Source organism: Atta colombica, unplaced genomic scaffold, assembly GCF_001594045.1.
Source record: "Atta colombica isolate Treedump-2 unplaced genomic scaffold, Acol1.0 scaffold305, whole genome shotgun sequence".
In the NCBI taxonomy this organism is placed as follows: Eukaryota; Metazoa; Arthropoda; class Insecta; order Hymenoptera; family Formicidae; genus Atta; species Atta colombica.
Genome location: NW_017259410.1, coordinates 93,263 through 114,325, shown reverse-complemented (window position 1 = coordinate 114,325; position 21,063 = coordinate 93,263). Strand labels below are relative to the sequence as shown.

Genomic DNA, 21,063 nt, shown 5'->3' with positions numbered 1-21,063 from the left:
CTTCATAAATGATAATATTTTTGATTTCATAGTGTAGAAATATATATATATATATATAAAATAATTGACATATGGCGACAGACTATGTGGAGTATAACTGCTGTCTTCTATATTTTACAAAAGCAAATATATTATTCAGAATTAAACGTTATCATCTGTGTTGCTTTATGCAATGCTTTATACAATGTCAGTGGCATACGAAATTAAAATTGTAGGACTCTGCGTCGCTCGCTTGCAGAAGGCGTTTCCCTTTTATTATTGATTCCATTTAATTCAATATATTATACATATATTTCTTTGCGAACGCATCGACACCCCAAGAGAATATCAAATGAATCGTGCCGAGGATTGACGGAAACTTTACCTTCAGCTATTCAAGATTTCCGCTTCAATACGAATCAGGAATGGACGTTTTTGATACTCGATATTTTCGAGTTAACAAACTATTGTTGTCTTTCTTTGGCTTGTGGCCAACGCAATCAACGTCCGACAAAAATAAACGTCTTTGTTGTACACTATTTGGTATATTGATTCTATTACTGCCGCAGGTACAAATTCTTGCACGCGGATTAAAAAAAAATCGTAAGAGAGAATCAATATTGGAATTTATTATAAATTTTCTGAAATTGTTAGTGATATTTGCGCTATTTAAATTACTTTATAATAATACATAAAAAATTAGAATATAAATTCCACATTAGCTACAATATGATTTATTAATAGATTGCATTCTTGTTCAAACGTATGAGACGCTTGAATGACTTTTACGATGTTCTACCAACTTTTCTTGGCACATGTATATGTCTCTTGAAAACAATTGGTCTTCAATGGCAAACTGAAAAAGTAAGTATGTCGCAATGCATAATGTTATTTTTCGTCTAAGAAAAATTGCCATAACTGCAGTTTAGGATGCTCATTCAACATGTTTGTTACGATTGGTGCTTATTAGCGAAATACAATGATATTTGGATTTTAATGGAATATTTGGAGAGAAGTCGGATGTTCACGCTGGTCTTCTTAAGTACATTTAATAATAAGTATACCCAATGATTGTTTTTCTAAGTAATTATGCAAAGAAAGACAATTTCTTTTACTAGTTTTTACCCTTACGGGCGCAGCCAGTTTCGTAACGGCACCACTTACTATACCGTTATTTGATAGTATATTGATGTCAAATGTAACAAGAACAAAGCAAATGCCGCATCCGACGGAGTTCTTTTTGGATGTGGAAAAATATTATTATATTCTTTTGACATTAACGATTGTGGGATACAGTGTATGCTGTACGGTAATAGTAGCAACCGATACCATTTATCTCGCCCTATTGCAACATACCTGTGGTACACTAGCTATACTGAGGTATTCAAACTTTGGTTTACTTTACTTATCAATTTATAAAAAAATAAAATTTTACTATGTATATAACTATATACTTACAGTTATCGTTTGAAAAGGTTGGCTACACACGATAAATCAAAAAAATGTTTCGATCCCACATCTAAAGAGAATAGAGATGTTCAGAATATGGTGAATTGTATACAACTTCAAGTCAGAATAGAGAGGTTCTTAAATATAAATAAATTGAGTAAAGTTAAAGTCTATCAGAAAAGATTACAAATATGATATGGATTTTTCTATCTCTATTTGTTATCAATAGACTGATCTACTTAATTGAGTCTACGTTCGCGACATGTCTTATCACCGACATTGGTTTAGGAATTCTACTTCAATGTACTGCGTGCGTGATGGTAATAAATAAAAATTCTATACACAATTATATTTATCAATTATATTTATCAATATTTATCAATTTAATAAACTATACTGATTTACTAATACATGTCATGAAGAAAAATGTTTTCTTCCATATTGATTTAAAACGGGTCGTTAATATAGAATTTTCGCAGATAGTGACTCGTACAGAATTAGTAAGAAACGGTCCACTCGTACTCATTCAATCTCTTCGATTCTTTTTCAATAGTTGGCTAGGACAGAAAATAATAGATCACAGTTCTCAAATTTCTGTTGCCGCGTAAGTTATTAATATAATATAATTAGTAACGATGACTAATTTGAAAATTATAAAATTTTTAGATATAACGGAATGTGGTATCAAATATGTTCGGAAGCAAAAAAGATGTTGTTATTTCTATTAATGAAATGTCAAAAGCCATATCACATAACTATGGTGAAATTATATGTAATCTGCTTGGAAAATTACGGCTCGGTATGATAAAATGCAGTATATGAATATTAGCTGCAAAATTAAGTAAATTTCAAATTTGTATAAATAATTTATTTTTTAGCAATGTCCAAAATATATAAAAATATTTTATTTAATTTTGCATACTCAAAATTATACATAAAAAATATATATTTAACATTATATTATTTTTAAGCTCATGAAAACATCCGCTTCCTATGTTACGGTAATGGTATCATTAAACTCGGATGACATGTAACTATTTATAATATGAGGATCTGCGGTTTATACTTGTTGATAAAAAGATAATTATAAATAAAAGTATTTTTATTCTCAAATGTATTATCAAAAATTTTTATGTTGTACAATCTTTACAATATATTTCTTATTCTCATTTTTTAGTTAATTTTCAATTAAGTTTCTATCTTAATAAATTTAATAAATTATAATAATTTGCATGCAGTTATATTTGTGTAAACAGTAAAAAAAATTGTGCATTTGTATTGAAAACAGTCCACTCATGTTTGATAATAATTGTATTGAATTTTTTAATACATTTGAGTGTTAAATTAACATAATAAGATTATGTTATTTATAGGTTTTTTTTGTTAAAATGACATAATTTGTGATGAGTCATTAAAATGAACAAATAAAAATAAAAAAGTGTTCAAAACATAAATTCTAACAATAAGATAAATGAATAAAATGTAGATTAAATTAACATACTTGTTCATTTCAATTGATAAGAATATTGTAACAGTTTGTAAACAAACTGCGTCGATACTTTTTTATATTTATATTCTCTTATACAGGGTATCTCAAACGAATCGCGAAATATTTCATGGGCAGGTAGAGCAGACTAAACTAAGTTGAAAAGTGCTTTACCATTTTGCAATTTTTACAATAGTTAGCGAAATATTAATTGCTAAAAATTATCGAGAATTGGTTTTCAATAATTTTTTACTCAAATACTATTACTTTACAAAAAAATTGCAAGAGACAAAAAATTGTTTATTTTTTTTCATAAAACTTTAAGAATTTTTTCAATGATTTTCCAAAATTTTTTAATACCGTATTTTCTCATGTTAAAAATAGGAAAATACAGTATTAAAAAGTTGATAAAAAATTTTGAAAAAATTTTTAAAATTCTATGAGAAGAAAATAAAATTTTTGTCTTTTGCAGTTTTTCTGTAAAGTGATAATATTTGAATAAAAAATTATTGAAGACCAATTTCTGACAATTTTGACTAATTAATATCTTGTTATTGCGAAAATTACAAAATAGTAGAGGATTTTTCAACTTAGTTTAGTTCGCTGTACCTGCCCATGAAATATTTGGCGATTATTTCGGAACACCCTGTATAATATTTGTGCAATCTTCTCACATATTAATCTTGTGTCAAATTAACTAAAAAATTTGATTGGACCGTTCGGGATTTGCACATGTTTAATGTTCGATATTTCTCCAACAGTGTAAGAAAAGTCGAAAAAATATAAACTAAAAATATTTAAAAATTAGTTACAAATTATGCTTCAAATAACTGAAATAACACTACATTATAGGAGCAAACAAAATTTTTTATCGAATATAAAAATTTGTAATATGTTAATGCGTATGTATTTTCTATTTGTTTTTTTTTAGTATTAAATGTTTATTAATGTCAACTGGCCCTTCTTAATTTATATATTTGATTTATTCTAATTGAGCCATTCTATCTATTTATATAATCCAAATGGAATCACTATTAAATTTTGAGTTTATGAATTTTGAGTTTATGAGTTTATTGATTTTAAAAAAATGTCTAAAATTTAATGTCTTATAAAACAGACTTACAGACAAAGAGCAAGGAAAAAGAAAGAAAAAGACAAAAAAAGAAAACTTATGAACATTCTTTCTCTTTCAAATTCTATTTGCAACAGCAAATCGGTGTATTTAATGTAAATAAAAATATTAGACTTGATAAAATTAATTATTTCAATATATCGACTGATTTCTTTGGCTTAAATAAAATACGACGGTTTTATCTTTGCGATTCTGCAGCAGTTTGGGAATATACTTACTACCATTTATCTTATAGTTTTAGGAATGTCACTTAATTTATAAAGCGGTGGTATACAATGTATAGTTGCAGTTACAGACTTCTTCGATCAAAGAGAATTCATCTGTTAAGAGAAACACGATAGATTACTTATAAATATATGATTGCGTGATACTGTGGAATATACCTCATTGTCTTTTCGTTAGGCTATTTTACTTTTTGAAAATCTCTCAAAGGAATATGGAAATACTGTTTCAAGGAAATAAACTTTGCGATTAGAACTTTGAATATTCGACGAGATATCTGATCATTTTGAACGATTACTTTTTGATTTCTCAATGTCCTTCTTTGACAATCGCTATTATTATCTTAACAAAAGATTTCTAGCCGTAATCGGCCAATGGCCATTTCAATCGCGACTGGAGAGTAACATGATGTTTGCCATTACATCTTTGTCCACTTTCAGTTTTATATCCTTTCAGGTATTTAAAGAAACGTACAAAAAAATCAGCATTGATAATCCGTTTCTGATTTTCGATAGCTTTGGGGCTTAGCAGCTGGGATAACAGATCTGAGCATTATTATGGAAAACGCTTCTCAGATACTGGTGAATAGTATGATTGCTATAAAGCTCATTAATTGCGTGTTTACTAATGACAAAGTTCGTATCTTTCGGCTGTATGAAAAGTTAATTGTATCTGAATGTGATTGTATGTGAATGATTTTTTCGAGCTATAGATGAAAGTACTTCTGGAGGACATTAAAAAGACATGGAAGATAGAACATACAGATGCAGAAAAAAAAATATTACAACATTACGCAGAGAAAAGCAGAACTTTCACGATAGGATACGCCAGTAAGTTACCTTTATTTTAAAATTTGTTCATTTTTTTTTCTATCAGATACATATCTGGCAATATATGAGAAATTAATTTTAGTTCTTTATCTTCTCTTTTATTTCGTTCTTGTTATGTTGTTATTATTTGTCCAAAATAATGTTTTTTTTCTTCATTCTTTTTTAAATATTTCCGAAAGCATTATATCAGTAAGATTATATTTGCAAATTTTTTTTTTAATGCAATCCACATTTTCGTTTTTATTAAATAAACTCCGGTTTTTTTTAAATTGTAACTTTTGAAATATATAGAGGAAAAGAAGTAACTTATATTTCCAGTTATTTTATATGCGACATGGCTTTTCTACTCAACGACATCAATTGTTGTTAGCGGAATCTATATGATTTTACCGATAAACGAAACGTACACTGCCAAATTTCTATATCGTATGGATCATGTTCTTGACATAGACAAATATTTCAAACTGTTGATGCTTCACGGATTTATTAGCGTATTTTACTTATCTTCTGTGCCGTTAGCTGTCGATACAACGTTTACACTTTGCACCCATCACATCTGCGCATTGTTCGAATGCTTACGGTCAGTTGCTCTCGCAAAGAAGACTATATCAAGGCTATATCAAGAAGGCTTTTAAAAAATTACGATATTATAATTTTTAAGTAGTTATAACATAGAGCGCATACGAGGCTTAGATTTTGTATTACTCGAACCAAATATTAAGGATGATGAAGCATATCATAACATAATTGGCTGCATCAAATCATATCAACATGCCTTAAAGTTAGTATTAATGTTACGTGCATGTGTGCGTGCGCGCGTGTGTATGTGTGTGTGTAATACTTCCACAGCATATTTTAGAGATAAAGATAAAGTAGAAATTAGAGAGAAAAAATTCCAATACGAAAATGTTAAGACTGCAATAATTTTTAAAATTATAAGCTAATTTTAATTGCTTATAAGTCAAAAATTATTTTACTTTTATAGTTTCTATTATTTCTGGATTCTTTTGAACATTTTAAGACAGAAATATTAATATAAAATTGTCGAAGTTATAATAGTTTGATAAATTATAATTGGAAAACTATTGTAGCTTTAATATTTTAATTCATATTAGGATTTTTTACTATAAGGGAGAAGTCAGTAAGTAGACTATAGAGGTAGAACTTGTGTAGCACAGAAACTTGTAGCAACATTGTTGCAACATTTCAATGTTGCATACTGCAATACAATGTTGCAGAAAAATTGCGAAGACTTCTTTTTGCAATATTACTTCAGCAATATTTAAAATATTTTCAGCAAGAGATAATTGATACAAGAGTCATCCTGTCCTTGTTAAAAAATCAGTAAGAAACAAAGACAAGAATGAACTCTTGTTACTGTGTCGATTTATGCCTCTGCTAGAAAATTCGCTTTGAGTGTTAAGACTTGTATATATTGATTTGTATATAACCCAATAAAGTAAGAACCTAGACATAATGGAAGAATTAATGATCATGTTTACACGGTACACTTAATCGGGTTTTATAACATCTGTAGCTAAACTGAAACTGATCAATCTCATAACTATATTCCTCTGAAAAATGGAATGAATTAAGTTTCTAACTATATTAAATATTATTAAACTCGATTAATATTTATTTCTATCAATATAGATTAATTTTAATCTCAGTTCAACTTATCTTCGTCTTTTTCTAGTTGTACATAATTTATAAGAATTGTGCTTATAATTTGTAGATGTAAAACAATTAGAAGTAAGGATTAAATATAATGCACAATGGACACAATAATAAGATATAAGACATATGATATAAAAAATTAGAAATAGGAGTTAAATGTAACATACAATGAATATGACTTCCTAATTAATTATGTACAAATAAAATATGACTTTATTAATTATGTCTTTATATTTTATAGGCGTGTTCCGATATACACTTCCAATATTGAAAATCTACAATATGTAACGTGAACTATAAATTTTCAGTACTGACTGTGGGCGGAACACTTATAAAATATAAAGACATAATTAATTATAAAGTCATATTTTATTTGTATTCGTTTTATGTTACATTTAACTCCTATTTCTATTTTTTTATATTTAAATTTATATAGTACAAAATCTTATAATTACGTATTAATATTTTTAAAACGGACATTTTTATGTTGCTGCAATGTTACTGAAATATTTTTCAACATTTTTGCAATGTTTCAATCTTGCAATGTTTCTGCAATATTTCTGTGCTGTATGGAAGTAGAATAATCGATGCTACATTAAAACAAGAAGATTGAAAAATAATGATAAATATTTCGCATAGGAGCAGAATGAACTAAACTGAGAAAAAAAGTCCTCTCTCATTTTGCAATTTTCGCAATACTTAACAAGATTAATTGCTAAAAATTAATCTTCAAAAATTTTTTATTGAAATATTATCAACTTTACAGAAAAACTGTAAGAGACGAAAATTGTTAATTTTTTTCTCATAAAGCTCTAGAATTTTTTAAGAATTTTTTAATACCATATTTTCTTATATTGGAAAAAATGAGTACTAAAAAATTGATAAATAATTCTGAAAAAAATTCGTAGGGTTCTATGAGAAGAAAATAAACAATTTTTGTCTTTTGCAGTTTTTTTATAAAGTTAATAGTATTTAAAAAATAAATTATTGAAGATCAATTTTCGGCAATTTTTAGTAATTAATATCTTGTTAATTATTGCAAAAATTGCAATAATATACATACATAGTATACATTATATAATATAGATTTGGTTAGATTAGGTCTCCTATAAGATTTATATTGTTTAACATTAGATTTATTTAAATAGATTATGGTCGAAATGTCTATTTTGATATATATTATTTTGTAAGAATTATTAAATATTAGTAACTAACAATCAGCTTTTCTTAATCCTTGATATCTTTTAAATTGTTCTATTCAATTGAGCTTTATGTTTTAATCATGATAAATAGACTAAATTATTTCATTATTTCATTATTTTACATGTAGATTTTCTGATGTGCTCTCATCTAATTATGCAACATCATTTTTCTTTCTACTGGGCAATGTAATTATATCCTTGAGCTTTGGCGCGGCTCAGGTAAATATTTGAATCATTATATATAGAAGCTGTTTTTTAATTTCAAAACATTTAATAAAGTTGCGTAATTTAAGTTGATAATGATAGACAATCAACTAGAAGAAATTGTCAGACTTTTTGCTGTTACTTTAGCGCAATTATTACACATATATTTCCTAAGTTTGATTTCTCAAAGATTGATCGATCACAGCAGCGGACTTCAAAACGTAATGTACGCAATTTAATTACATTTGTTAATAATATTTTTTTTAAGTAATATAAAAATAAGTAATAAAAAAATATATTAAATAATTAAATAAAAAAAGGACATAAAATAAAAAAAAACATACATCATATCTATTTCAATTTTATATATTTATTTTTCGTTTTAAACAATTAAGTGGTCAATGATGTCATTTTGTAGACTAAAATTACATAAACAACTAAAGAGTAAAATATATTAACAGTTACAGCTGTGATTGGTATAAGATTTCGAGGAGATCGAAATATCTCTTGAGCTTTACTTTGCTGCGTAGTACTAAGCCGTGTCAATTAATAGCTGGTAATATGTTCGTAATGTCGATGGAGAATTTTAGCTCGGTACGTGCAAACGTAATATTATTTCGATAATTATTTAAAATATAATATTGTAATATTATTTTCAGATCTTAAAAGTATCTTTATCATACTTTACGATGCTTACGTCACTACAATAAGAATTGTAATTGAAGGTTTATAACGGAGTTATAAATATAATATATAATTACCATTGAAACATCAATACCATTATTATTTTCATATATTTATCCAAATTTTATTAACTATATTAAATATTATACATAAATTTAAATGTTTTGCTTTGCACTAATAAAAATATTGTTAAAATTATTTCAAAATTGTATAGGCTCTATGAAGTAAATTAACTATTACTAAAAATCTTTAAGAGCCGACGCTAGTTGTGCGAAACATAAGTTTATTAATATTAAGCTAGTAAAGCTAGCTTTAATGGACGATATACTTGATGGAAATTGAATGGACGTGATCTGGTAACTTAAGCTAACAATTACACATATTCGATGGCCAAATAATATTTGTAAATTGTGTATATCTTAATGTAAATCTCACTGAGTTAGTCTTTTTAATTGATGTATTACAATTAATGATTGTTACTGAAAAAGACCCTAATCGTGGATCGAAAGCGTTTTAATGTACTAGCTTAATAAATTTATGTTTCGTACAACAATTAGTGTCAGCTCTTAAAGGTTTTTTATTAATAGTTCCTTATTAAAATATTTAATTTGTATTGATATAAATCACTTCTTTTACATGAAATAAAATCATAATATAATAAATAATAAATATAAACATAAATAAATTGTCATTTTGTCGCAATTATTATTTAGATATAATTATTAAATAAATAATTATTTGGAACAAAGTTGCAAATTATACAGTTTTTTATTGATAACTTTTAAATCCATGGTGGACTTTTAAATCCATGATTATATCCAAATGAATTTACCATCATGGCACACAAATACATTCAGTATGTACACTAGGGGTGCGTTCTGAGTCACGCATGAAACGCATGATCGAACTCGGAACGCACTCTATCATGTATACATATAATAGTGCCAATGTACTGAAAACAACATACGTATTATTATTAAGTAAAATTATTTTTAAAACATTATAATTTAATTATCTTCGATTTAATTATTCCTCTGTAAATCGAATCTTCTTTTACATTTAAAATTATACGATCTTCCATATTATCGACCTAATACTAAATGCATGCTTTAAAAAATACGCATATTATATACAACTATCTAACTCACTATTGGTAAAGTTATATGTAAATAATCAAGAGAGAGAGAGAGACAGAAGATCCAGAATGGGGAAGTAAGCATCTGGTAATCTAATAAGAGTCAAGTTATAAGGGGCAATCTCTGATTGATCAGATTTCGAATCACTTTTAACGCCGCTATTTGCAGATATTTTCGATGTGGTAGTGAATCTGTGAATTGAGCAACTGTTTCATGGCGTGGAAGACGCAACTGTGAAAACGGATTATCAATTGATGATCTCAGCGATTCCGTTTCATTCTTGTTCCACAGTTCGAGCTATGTGAAGTTTCTTTTATTCTTAAAATATTTTTGCATTTTTTTAGATATTTATGAGACATCACATCAATTTGAGAGTCACTTTGATGACCATCATGTTGATCGGAGGAAGAAGCAGAAAAGAAAATGGAAGTATCTTCTGTAGATGATACATCTAGTTCTGATGGGTGAAATTTCTGCATGTTCAAAATAATGATTTTTTAGTGAACTTTACTTTGATTATTATTCAGTAATTTTGATTTTATTACATGATCTACAATAATTCTCCCATAAAAAATTATTTCGAGATCTTGCCTTCACTGATTGGATCATTTCGAGATTTTCAAGGATATATGAGTTTGAAGTGTACGGGTTTAGAGTTTGAAGATTGAGAGTTTAAGTAATTTGATTTGGTTTATTGTTCATGGTTGTGGTTCTACGTACATAAGAATTTATAATCTGTGTTTTATTTTATTTGCGATGTGAATTGTGTGATTGTGGATCTTCTTACTATGTATATCTCATAAATGTGACCAGATATGAATTTTTGGGAAACAGATTCTATTTCAGCACGTCAGAATATGTAGGTCTTCCTTCCGGAACAAAATTTTTACTTTTTTTATTTTATGGTCTTGTGCTATTATTTATATTATCCAAGAACTCTACTTGTTTCTAAAAACATGTTTTTTTGAATTTGTTTGATTTTTTTTCTGTAATTTCTATATTGAAAGGATCATTCCCAGAAAATCCCAAAATATCTTGGAATCGTGTGAGACCCATATAAAAAAATCACACATTTTCTTATTGGCCATTATTTATTTACTTCATTTAAGAATTCCGCTCGTTCTCGAAAACATATTTTTTTTAACTTTGTTTGATTAACTTTTTTTTTACAATTTTTATTGTAAAAGAGAAAAATCCCAAAATACATATCTTGAAATTATGTAAGAATTATATTGAAGGCCTATCATACCTCATTGGTCAATATTTTTTTCTGTATTTTACGTATTTTCAAGTTCGTTTATTCCATTTTGTGGGAATTATTCCTGATGAAGTTTATAAAGTAAAATATTTTAGAATTAACATAAAAGAAAAATAAGCCTTTTTTTGAAGATCAAGGAAAATGATTTTTAAGGAAGTTTGATTTCGCGCGAGCAAAATTTAGAATATGAAACGCATCTTGATTTGCTATAAAGAACAAAAACCCATGTAAAATAGAAATTTAAAAATGATTATTCTTCCGGAAAAAATCATTTTCGAAAAAAAAAACATCATGAGCCTTGGACAGAAGAATAAAATAACACACTTTGAGACTGATCGATGATGGGCCCAAAAACCCATCTAATTGACTCATCTCCTTTTATCTACAGTAGCATTGTATATTTAATATAATGCAAAAATATTAAAACTGGATAGAGTTAATTATTTCAATATATATCGACTTTATTATTTTGATTTAAATAAAATAAGACAGTTTAATCTTTGCGATTCTGCAGCAGTTTGGATATGTATCATTTATTTTACAGTTTTATGAATTTCATTTGATTTATAAAACGATGGATACATACAATGTATAGTCGTAATTATAGATCTCTTCGATCACAAAGAGAATTTGTCTGTTTGTGCGATCTAGATAGACATCTATCTAGATAGACATTTAGTAGTAATTGAGTCAATACGAATAGGTGGACACACACACACACACACACACACACACACACACACACACACACACACACACACACACACACACATGGAATGAGCTCGATGACTCATCCATAATATATTATTTCTAATCATTAATTAGAACTGCCGCAGTAGTATCATGAGTTAAATTGACTAGTAATTTAACAAATTTTTGATTCGCATCTTCGAAATGATCTTAATAATGTTGAATGACATATTAAAATCAGTAAATAATTAATTTTTATTGCGAAAAATATTACCCCGGCCGAGAGTCGAACCCGGATCTCTTGCATTCCGTGCGAGCATCTTAAGTTTTTAGACTACCGAGAGTTAGTAACATTCTTCGCAATACTTGGCATATGAAAGAACAATGTCTCTTTAGACGACATAAATAAACAATATAATATATTATAGGATCGTATATGTGATAACACAAAACTATAGAAATCAAAGCCTTAAACGATCTAGATGGATCTTAATGCTTGTATGATTCTTATGTGAATTTATATACTACATATGTAATCCCAGAAAGGCACGCCGAAATAATTTTTTTTTGGTCTTGAAACGCTAACTCTATTAAACTACCGTTAACACTCCCCCGTCAGAATATGTATAAAGTATAGCAGAAGAAAGACATTTTTTAAACTTAATTTAATAACTTTTGAATATACAGTGACCATGAGTTAAAATCTTTTGAAAGTCACACGGGGTCATGACCTATAATAAGGTCAAGGTCATTGGCATGATGTCCGTTAATCTGAATAATTTTCATTTATTTTTTAACAATGCCTAAAATATATAAAAATTTTTATGCAACATTTTGCATACACAAAATTATATATTAAAAATATACATTTTAATATTACATTTATCAAATATACATTTAAATACTAAAAATATACATTTTAATATTAGGTGTAGTAAAAAGAAATCCATTATTTTTGCATGAAATTGAATGGAAAAATAATGAATTTCTTTTTACTACACCTAATATTACACTATATTTAAGTTTATGAGAACAACCGTTTTCTACATTATGATAATGGTATCATTGAAATCGGATATGTAATTATTGTAATAAGGAGATCTATGATTTGTTATCCAGAAGATAATTACAAATAGAAATATTTTTGTTCCCATATGTATTATTAAAAATTTTAATCTTTTACAATTTTTACAATATTACATTTCTTATTCTCATTTCTTAATTAATTTTCAATTAAGCTTCTACCTTAGTAAATTTAATAAATTATAATAATTTGTATGCAATTATATAATTGTGTACACAGTAAAAATTATGTATTTGTGTTGAATTAAATCATTTATTCATGTTCATGTTAATTCGTGTTAAATTTTTTAATTTAACATTCGAGACATGAACATGAATCGAATATGAATATGTTATTTAAAGATTATGTGTGATTAAAATGATACTCAACATTTCTTAGTGTCAAAATAACACAATTTATGAATAAATGAACAAATAATATAAACATAAAATGTTTTAAAATGTAAATTCTAAGATGAATCAATAAAATGTTGATTAATTTAACATATCATAAATTAATTTTAATTAACTAAAAAAGTACTAAACTAAAAATGCTTCCATAAAAAATATGTTGATTTGTTTCCAAACTATGACTTTTTTTCTTTTATATACATAATATTTTTAACATATTCATCTTGTGTTAAATTAACCAAAAAATTTGAGTGGACGTTTGGCTATTTAATAATTGCTTGCTATTAATAATTAATGTTAATGTTAATGATTAATGTTAATAATTAATTAATGTTAAATTTTGACACACTTTTTTTAACAGTGTGGAAAAGTAAAAAAAAATATAACTAAAAATATTCAAAAGTTAGCTACAAATTATACTTCAAATAATATGACATTATAGGAGTGAACAAAATCGTTTATCGAATATAAAAAATTTAAAAACTTATTAAAAAATTAATATATTAATTATCTAAAAAATTCTTACCTAATTACAAACTAAATTATTTGAAAACTTTCACAGTGAAAAGTTTAATATGACAATAATTAATCGTTTTCAAATGTCATGAAAATCCTCAACATAAATTCCTACGTATTCTGAAATAGTCTATGTGTATAATGATATATGATCTTTGTATATTATGTGTTATTACTGGGTTGTCCGGAAAGTTCGATGTTGAAGGAAAATTGAAACGCAGAAGATTTAAATTTTAGTATACATTTATTAAATTATATAGATTAGTCGGCACGAACTTTTTGTATAATCCAATATATTAAAACATTTTTGTTGCGCATATTACATCAACATAATAATATGTAACATTTTTTAAAAATAATGAAAGCATCACTCACATATGCAGTGTAATATTCTCAATGCGTGAAGAACGAAGCAGCAAATAATCATAATAAATCTTGCAGTCGGTAGTAGGTATGTCATATATCTTATTAGATTTTAATAGAAAAATATAAATAAATAGTATGTATAAGTGTCAAATATATAATATATTTATACAATATATATTTTCATATTATAAAACTCTAAGAAATATTTTTATATTCATCTTTGTATTTATAATATTATATCTTTTGATATATTGTTTTAATTTGTTTAGACATATTTCTGTTTAATAAACAATTAACTGCACAACTTATTGTTTGCTATAAATCAAATTATTGCTTTTAACTATTTTATAAATGATAATATTTTTTTATTTCATAATATAGAAATATATATCTAAAATAATTGACGTATGGCGACTATATGAAGTATAACTGCTGTCTTCTTTGTATTACAAAAGCGAATATATTATTCAGAATTAAACGCTATCATCTGTGTTGCTTCATACAATGTCAGTGGCATGCGAAATTAAAATTGTAGGACTCTGCGTGTCACTCGCTTGCGGGAGGCGTTTCCCCTTTATTATTTATTCTATTTAATTCAACATATTATATGTATATTTCTCTTTGCGAAAGCATCGACACCCCAAGAGAATATTAAATGAACCGTGCGGAGGATTGACGGAAACCTTACCTTCAGTTATTCAAGAATTCCGCTTGAAAATGAATCAACCAATAGACGTTTTTGATACCCGATATTTTCGAGTTAACAAGCTATTGTTGTCATTTCTCGGCTTGTGGCCAATGCAATCTAACAAAAAGAAATTTTTTTATTGTACAATGTTTGGTATATTGATTCTATTACTGCCGCAGGTATAAATTCTTGTACATAAGTTAGAAAAAAATCGTAAGAAAATTAATATTGAAATTTACAATATATACATTTTCTAAAATTGTTAGTAATTTTTACGCTATTTAAATTACTTTATAATGTTATACAAAAAGTTATATATCCCATATTAGATTCAATATAATTTATTAATAGATTGCATTCTTGTTCAAACGCATGAGAAATTTGAACGACTTTTACGATGTTCTATTAACTTTTATTGGCACCTTTTTATGTCTCTTCAAAACAATTAGTCTCCATTGGCAAACTGAAAAAGTAAGTTCGCCGCAATGCAGAATGTTTTTTTTTTGTCTAAGAAAAATTGGTATGACTGCAGTTTAGAATGCTCCTTCAGCATGTTCGTCACGATTGGTGCTTATCGACGAAATACAATGATATGTGGATTTTAATGGAATACATGGAGAAAAATCGAATATTCACGCTAGTCTACTCAAGTACACTTACACAAAAAAATGTTACGATTATCACAATCAAAAATAATAATTTTCGCCCATCAATACATTTGATTGTGGTAACTATAAGCTGGATTTTTCTTTATAGCCATATACCCGTCAAGGTATGTCAATCTTATACGGTTATATAATATAATTGTATATAGTTCTTTTAACCAAAAAATGTATTAATGGGCGACTTTTGATTGTGGCAATCGTAGACATTTTTTCCGTGTAACGATAAGTATTATACTCATTAATCGTTTTTCTAAGCAATTATGCAAAGCAATTATGCAATTATGTGTTTCCTTTTATTAGTTTTTGCAAGTACAAGCATAGCCAGTTTTGTAACAGCACCACTCACCATACCGTTACTTGAGAGTATATTAATGTCAAATATAACAAGATCAAAGCGAATGCCGCACCCGACAGAATTCTTCTTGGATATGGAAAAGTATTATTACATTCTTTTGATAATTACGTTTGTAGGATACGCGGTATGCGGTATAATAGTAATCGCAACCGATACCATCTATTTCGCCCTGCTGCAACATACTTGTGGTACATTAGCTATACTGAGGTATTCTAACTTTGCTTTGATTTACTTATCGATTTATAATAAAATACAATGTTACTCTTATGTAGTATATGACTATATACTTACAGTTATCATTTGGCTGCATATGATAAATCGAAAAAATGTTTTAATCCCACATCTAAAGGGAATACAGATGTTGACAACATGGTGCATTGTATACAACTACAAATCAGAATAGAGAGGTTCTTATAATAAATCGAGCAAAATTAAGATATATCAGAAAATATTATTAATGATTTTCCTATTTCTATTTGTTATCAATTTCCTATTTCTATTTGTTATCTATTTGTTAGATTAATCTACTTGATTGAGACGACCTTCGCGATATGTCTTTCCGCTGACGTTGGCTTAGGAGTTCTACTTCAATGTTCTGGATGTGTTAGGGTTATTATAAACATTTAATACACAATTAATATTTATTTAATAAACTATTGGTCCACTATTACATACTGCGACGGAAAATATTTTCGTATTGTTTCAAAACGAATCGCTAATATAGAATTTTTGCAGATTGTCACTTGTACGGAATTGGCAAGAAACGGTCCGCTTGTAATTATTCAATCTCTTCGATTTTTTTTCACTAGCTGGCTAGGACAGCAAATAATAGATCACAGTTCTCAAATTTCTGTTGCCGCGTAAGTTATTAATGTAATTAATTATTTATTATTGAAATTATTGATGTAAATAATGATGTATAATAATGTATGTCATTATTAATGTAAATAATGATGACTAATTTGAAAATTATAAAATTTTTAGATATAATGGAATATGGTACCAAATGTCTTTAGAAGCAAAAAAGATGTTGCTATTATTAATAATGAAGTGTCAAAAACCGTATCACATAACTGCAGCGAAATTATATGCAATCTGTTTGGAAAGTTACAGCTCGGTATGATAAAATTCAATACATAAATATTAGCTGCAAAAATAAGTAAATTTCAAATTTAAATTTCAAATTTTTGTATAAATTTATTTGGTGATTATTCAGATTAACGGACCTTGATCTTGACTAAGTTGTCAAGGTCATACTGGATAATTTTCAAAAAATATTAGGTGTTACGTCGGTCACAGGTGTGTATTCGTCCAAAAGTTATTAACAAATAAAATTTAAAAAATGTCTTATTTCTAAGTTGTATGTTTACTACATGCAATATTGAAAACTACCTTATACACTTCCTTAGAGGCATTTGATTTTCCATGTGATGGAATTTTCCACTGTAAAAAGTTTAAAAGTTATTAACAAATTAAGTTTAAAAAATAATATCTTATTTCTGCTATCTTATGCCCCGAGGTAGAGAAAAGGTGAAGGTGAAACTTTTTTCATGTGGAAAATCATATGCCCGTCAATATATGTATAAAGTATGTATAGCAGAAATAAGATATAATTTTTTAAACTTAATTTATTAATAACTTTTGAATGTGTGTAATACAGTGATCGTCAACTTTTTTTGAAAATCACACAGGATTATGGCCTTGACATTTGATAAGGTCATTGATTCGATGTTCATTAATCTGAATAATTTCCACTTATTTTTTAACAGTGTCTAAAATATATAAAAATATTTTATTCAATTTTGCATAAAATTATATATAAAAAATATATATTTTAATAATGTACATTTACATTATATTTTTACATTATATTTTTAAGTTCATGAGAACATCCGCTTACTACGTTACAGTAATGGTATCATTCAACTCGGATATGTAATCATTTGTAATATAGAGATCTGTGATTTGTTGTCAAGAAGGTAATTATAAATAGAAGTATTTTTTGTTATTATATGTATTATCAAAAATTTTAATTTTTTATAATTTTTACAATATTATATTTCTTATTCTCATTTCTTAATTAATTTTCAATCATGCTTCTACCCTAGTAAATTTAATAAATTATAGTAATTTGTATGTAATTATAAATTCGTGTACCTACACAGTAAAAAATTGTGTATTTGTGTTAAACCGTCCACTCACGTGGACGTTTAATTTCATGTTAATAGTTTCTATTGAATTTTTTAACATATTCGAGTATTAAATTGACATAATATGAATATTTATTTAAAGATTACATTTTAAAATGATATTTGACAATTCTTAGTGTCAAAAAATAACAATTTATAAATAAATGAACAAATAACATAAACATAAAATGTAAATTCTATGATGAATTAATAAAATGTTGATAAATTTTGCATAGTATAAATTCTAATTAATAGAAAAGTATATGTTTCCACAAAAAATATGTCGGTTTGTTTCCAAACTGTGACATTTTTTTGTATTTATTCTCTTATATATATTTTTAACTTTTTAACATATTCATCTTGTGTTAAATTAATTGAAAAATTTGAATGGACTGTTTGCAATTTATGTTAAATTTGACATAATTTTTCTGATATGGAAATCAATAAAACAATGTGGAAATCAATAAAAAAAAATATAATTAAAAGTATTCAAAAATTAATTACAAATTATGCTCCAAATAATATTACATTATAGGAGCAAACAGAATCCTTTATCGATTATAAAAAGTTTATTTAATTTATTTAAAAAATAATATCAATTATTAAAAAAATTATGACAAAGATGACCTCTTATCTAATTAAAAATTAAATTATTTGAAAATTTTCACAGTAAAAAATTTAATATGGCAATAATTAGTCGTTTGCAAATGTCATGACAACATGAATTCCTACGTATTCTGAAATACCATAGTCTGTGTCTATAATGATATATGATCTTTGTATATTACGTGTCATTAAAACATTTTTGTTGCGCATACATCAATATAATAATGTAACATTTTTTAAAGATAATGTAATATTACTCACATATAGCACAGTAATATTGTCAATGCATGAAGAACGAAGCAGCAAATAATCATCATGAATCTGACACTTGTTAGTATGTCATATACATTAGATCTCAAAAGAAAAATACAAATTTTAATTGTTAAATATATAATATATATATTTATACAATATATATTTATACAATATTTATTTTCATATTACAAAACTCTAAGAGATATTTTTATATTCATCTTTGTACTTACAATAGAATCATCTTTTGATATTGTTTTAATTTGTTTAGACATATGTCTATTAAATAAACAATCTATTACTGCGCAACTTACTGTTTGCTGTAAATCAAATTATTGCTTTTAACCATTTTATAAATGAATATTTTTTATTTTATAGATATATACAAAGTGTCCCGTAAATTTTTACCCAGCGCTTTTATGTAGATAGAGAGGACTAAACTGAATCGAAAAATCGTTTATCATTTTGCAATATTCACAATATTAACAAGACATTAATTATAAAAAGAAATACGATGGCTCGATTTGAATAAATCAAAATATAAAAGGTTGAGCAACGAGCCAGATATAAATACAAAAGACTATTTAATAATATTAGATTATACATGTTTTAACTCCTTATCGAGTCATTTTCAATGACAGAAAACAAATTTAAATTTACAAAATAATAACGTCGGAATAAACCTTAACAAATAACAACAACTGATTACGAAATCATACAGAATAGTTATAAATACTGATAAAATTTTCCTTCCATAAGTGATGTCAAAAATTGCATAACCAAATCAATTCGAATATAACAAGTTCATCTTTGTAAAATTCATGTCTATAAACGGAGTTAACACTATGATTGATATAAAGTCTTTAACGCTTGTTGTAAAAAACTATACTTTTAAATACTTTGTTGTATAAAATAGTAAATCCAATTATAAAAGAAAAATTCATTATGTAAAAACAATCTGCCAGTTCGTTGTTAAAAGATTGCAGTAATAATGTAGACAACGTTATAATACTATATATTAATTACTAAAAATTACTGAATATTGGTCTTCAATAATTTTTTACTCAAATGTTATCAACTTTACAGAAAAACTACAAAAGACAAAAATCATTTATTTTCTTCTCATCGAATTCTAAGAATTTTTTCAGAATTTTTTGTGAACTTTTTAGTACCGCATTTTATTATTTTTATCAACATGAGAAAATATGTATTAAAAAATTCTGAAAAAATTTTCTTCAGAACTATATGACAAAAAAATAAATAATTTTCTCTCATTGTTTTTCTATAAAGTTGATAATATTTGTGTAAAAATTGTCGAAGGTTAATATTCAGCGATATCTAATAATTAATACCTTGTTAACCATTGCGAAAATTACAAAATGGTAGAAGACTTTTTGACTCAATTTAGTCCGTTCTATCTAGACACAAGCTCTTGGCAAAAACTTACGGGACACTCTGTATATCTAAAATAATTGACGTATGGCGACGGACTATAATACTGTATGCTCTGTTTTACAATAGCAAATATATTATTCAAAATTAAACTATCATCTGTACTGTTTTATGCAATACTTTAAATAACGTCCATGAGATGCATAAATTAAAATTGTAGAACTCTGCGTGTCGTTTGCTTGCGGGAGGCGTTTCCCCTTTATTACTGATTCCATTTAATTCAATTTATTATATGTATATTTTTTTGCGAATCGATATCCCTAAAATAATATCAAATGAAGTGCGCAAAATCATTTAAAGGGGATAACGATGTTGAAAACATAATGAAATGAATACAATTAAAATTAGAATAGAAGATAAATTAGAATAGAGATCCAATAACCATGTTGCAATGTTACTACAACGTTGTTGAAATGTTCCAAAATGTTTCTTGCTTACTGAGGAGGTTTTTATAAATTGAACAAAGTTAAAGTCTATCGGAAAATATTACAAATATGATACGAATTTTCCTATCTTTATTTGCTATCAATAGAAAAATAGACTAATTTGATT

General features: G+C 26.4%; 1 protein-coding gene across 1 annotated transcript in view; it reads left to right on the top strand.

Moving 5' to 3' along the window:
- Positions 1–17,135, top strand: part of LOC108690299 — a gene marked incomplete at its 5' end in the record, with an annotated part of 30,542 nt that extends 13,407 nt beyond the window's left edge. Inside the window, 7 exons of the mRNA XM_018197514.1 lie at positions 15,749–15,764; positions 15,958–16,020; positions 16,129–16,219; positions 16,306–16,419; positions 16,531–16,621; positions 16,748–16,872; positions 16,997–17,135. Of these exons, the coding sequence (XP_018053003.1) occupies positions 15,749–15,764; positions 15,958–16,020; positions 16,129–16,219; positions 16,306–16,419; positions 16,531–16,621; positions 16,748–16,872; positions 16,997–17,135 (639 nt within the window). The remainder of the gene's footprint in view (positions 1–15,748; positions 15,765–15,957; positions 16,021–16,128; positions 16,220–16,305; positions 16,420–16,530; positions 16,622–16,747; positions 16,873–16,996) is intronic.
- Positions 17,136–21,063: the final 3,928 nt, after the last annotated feature.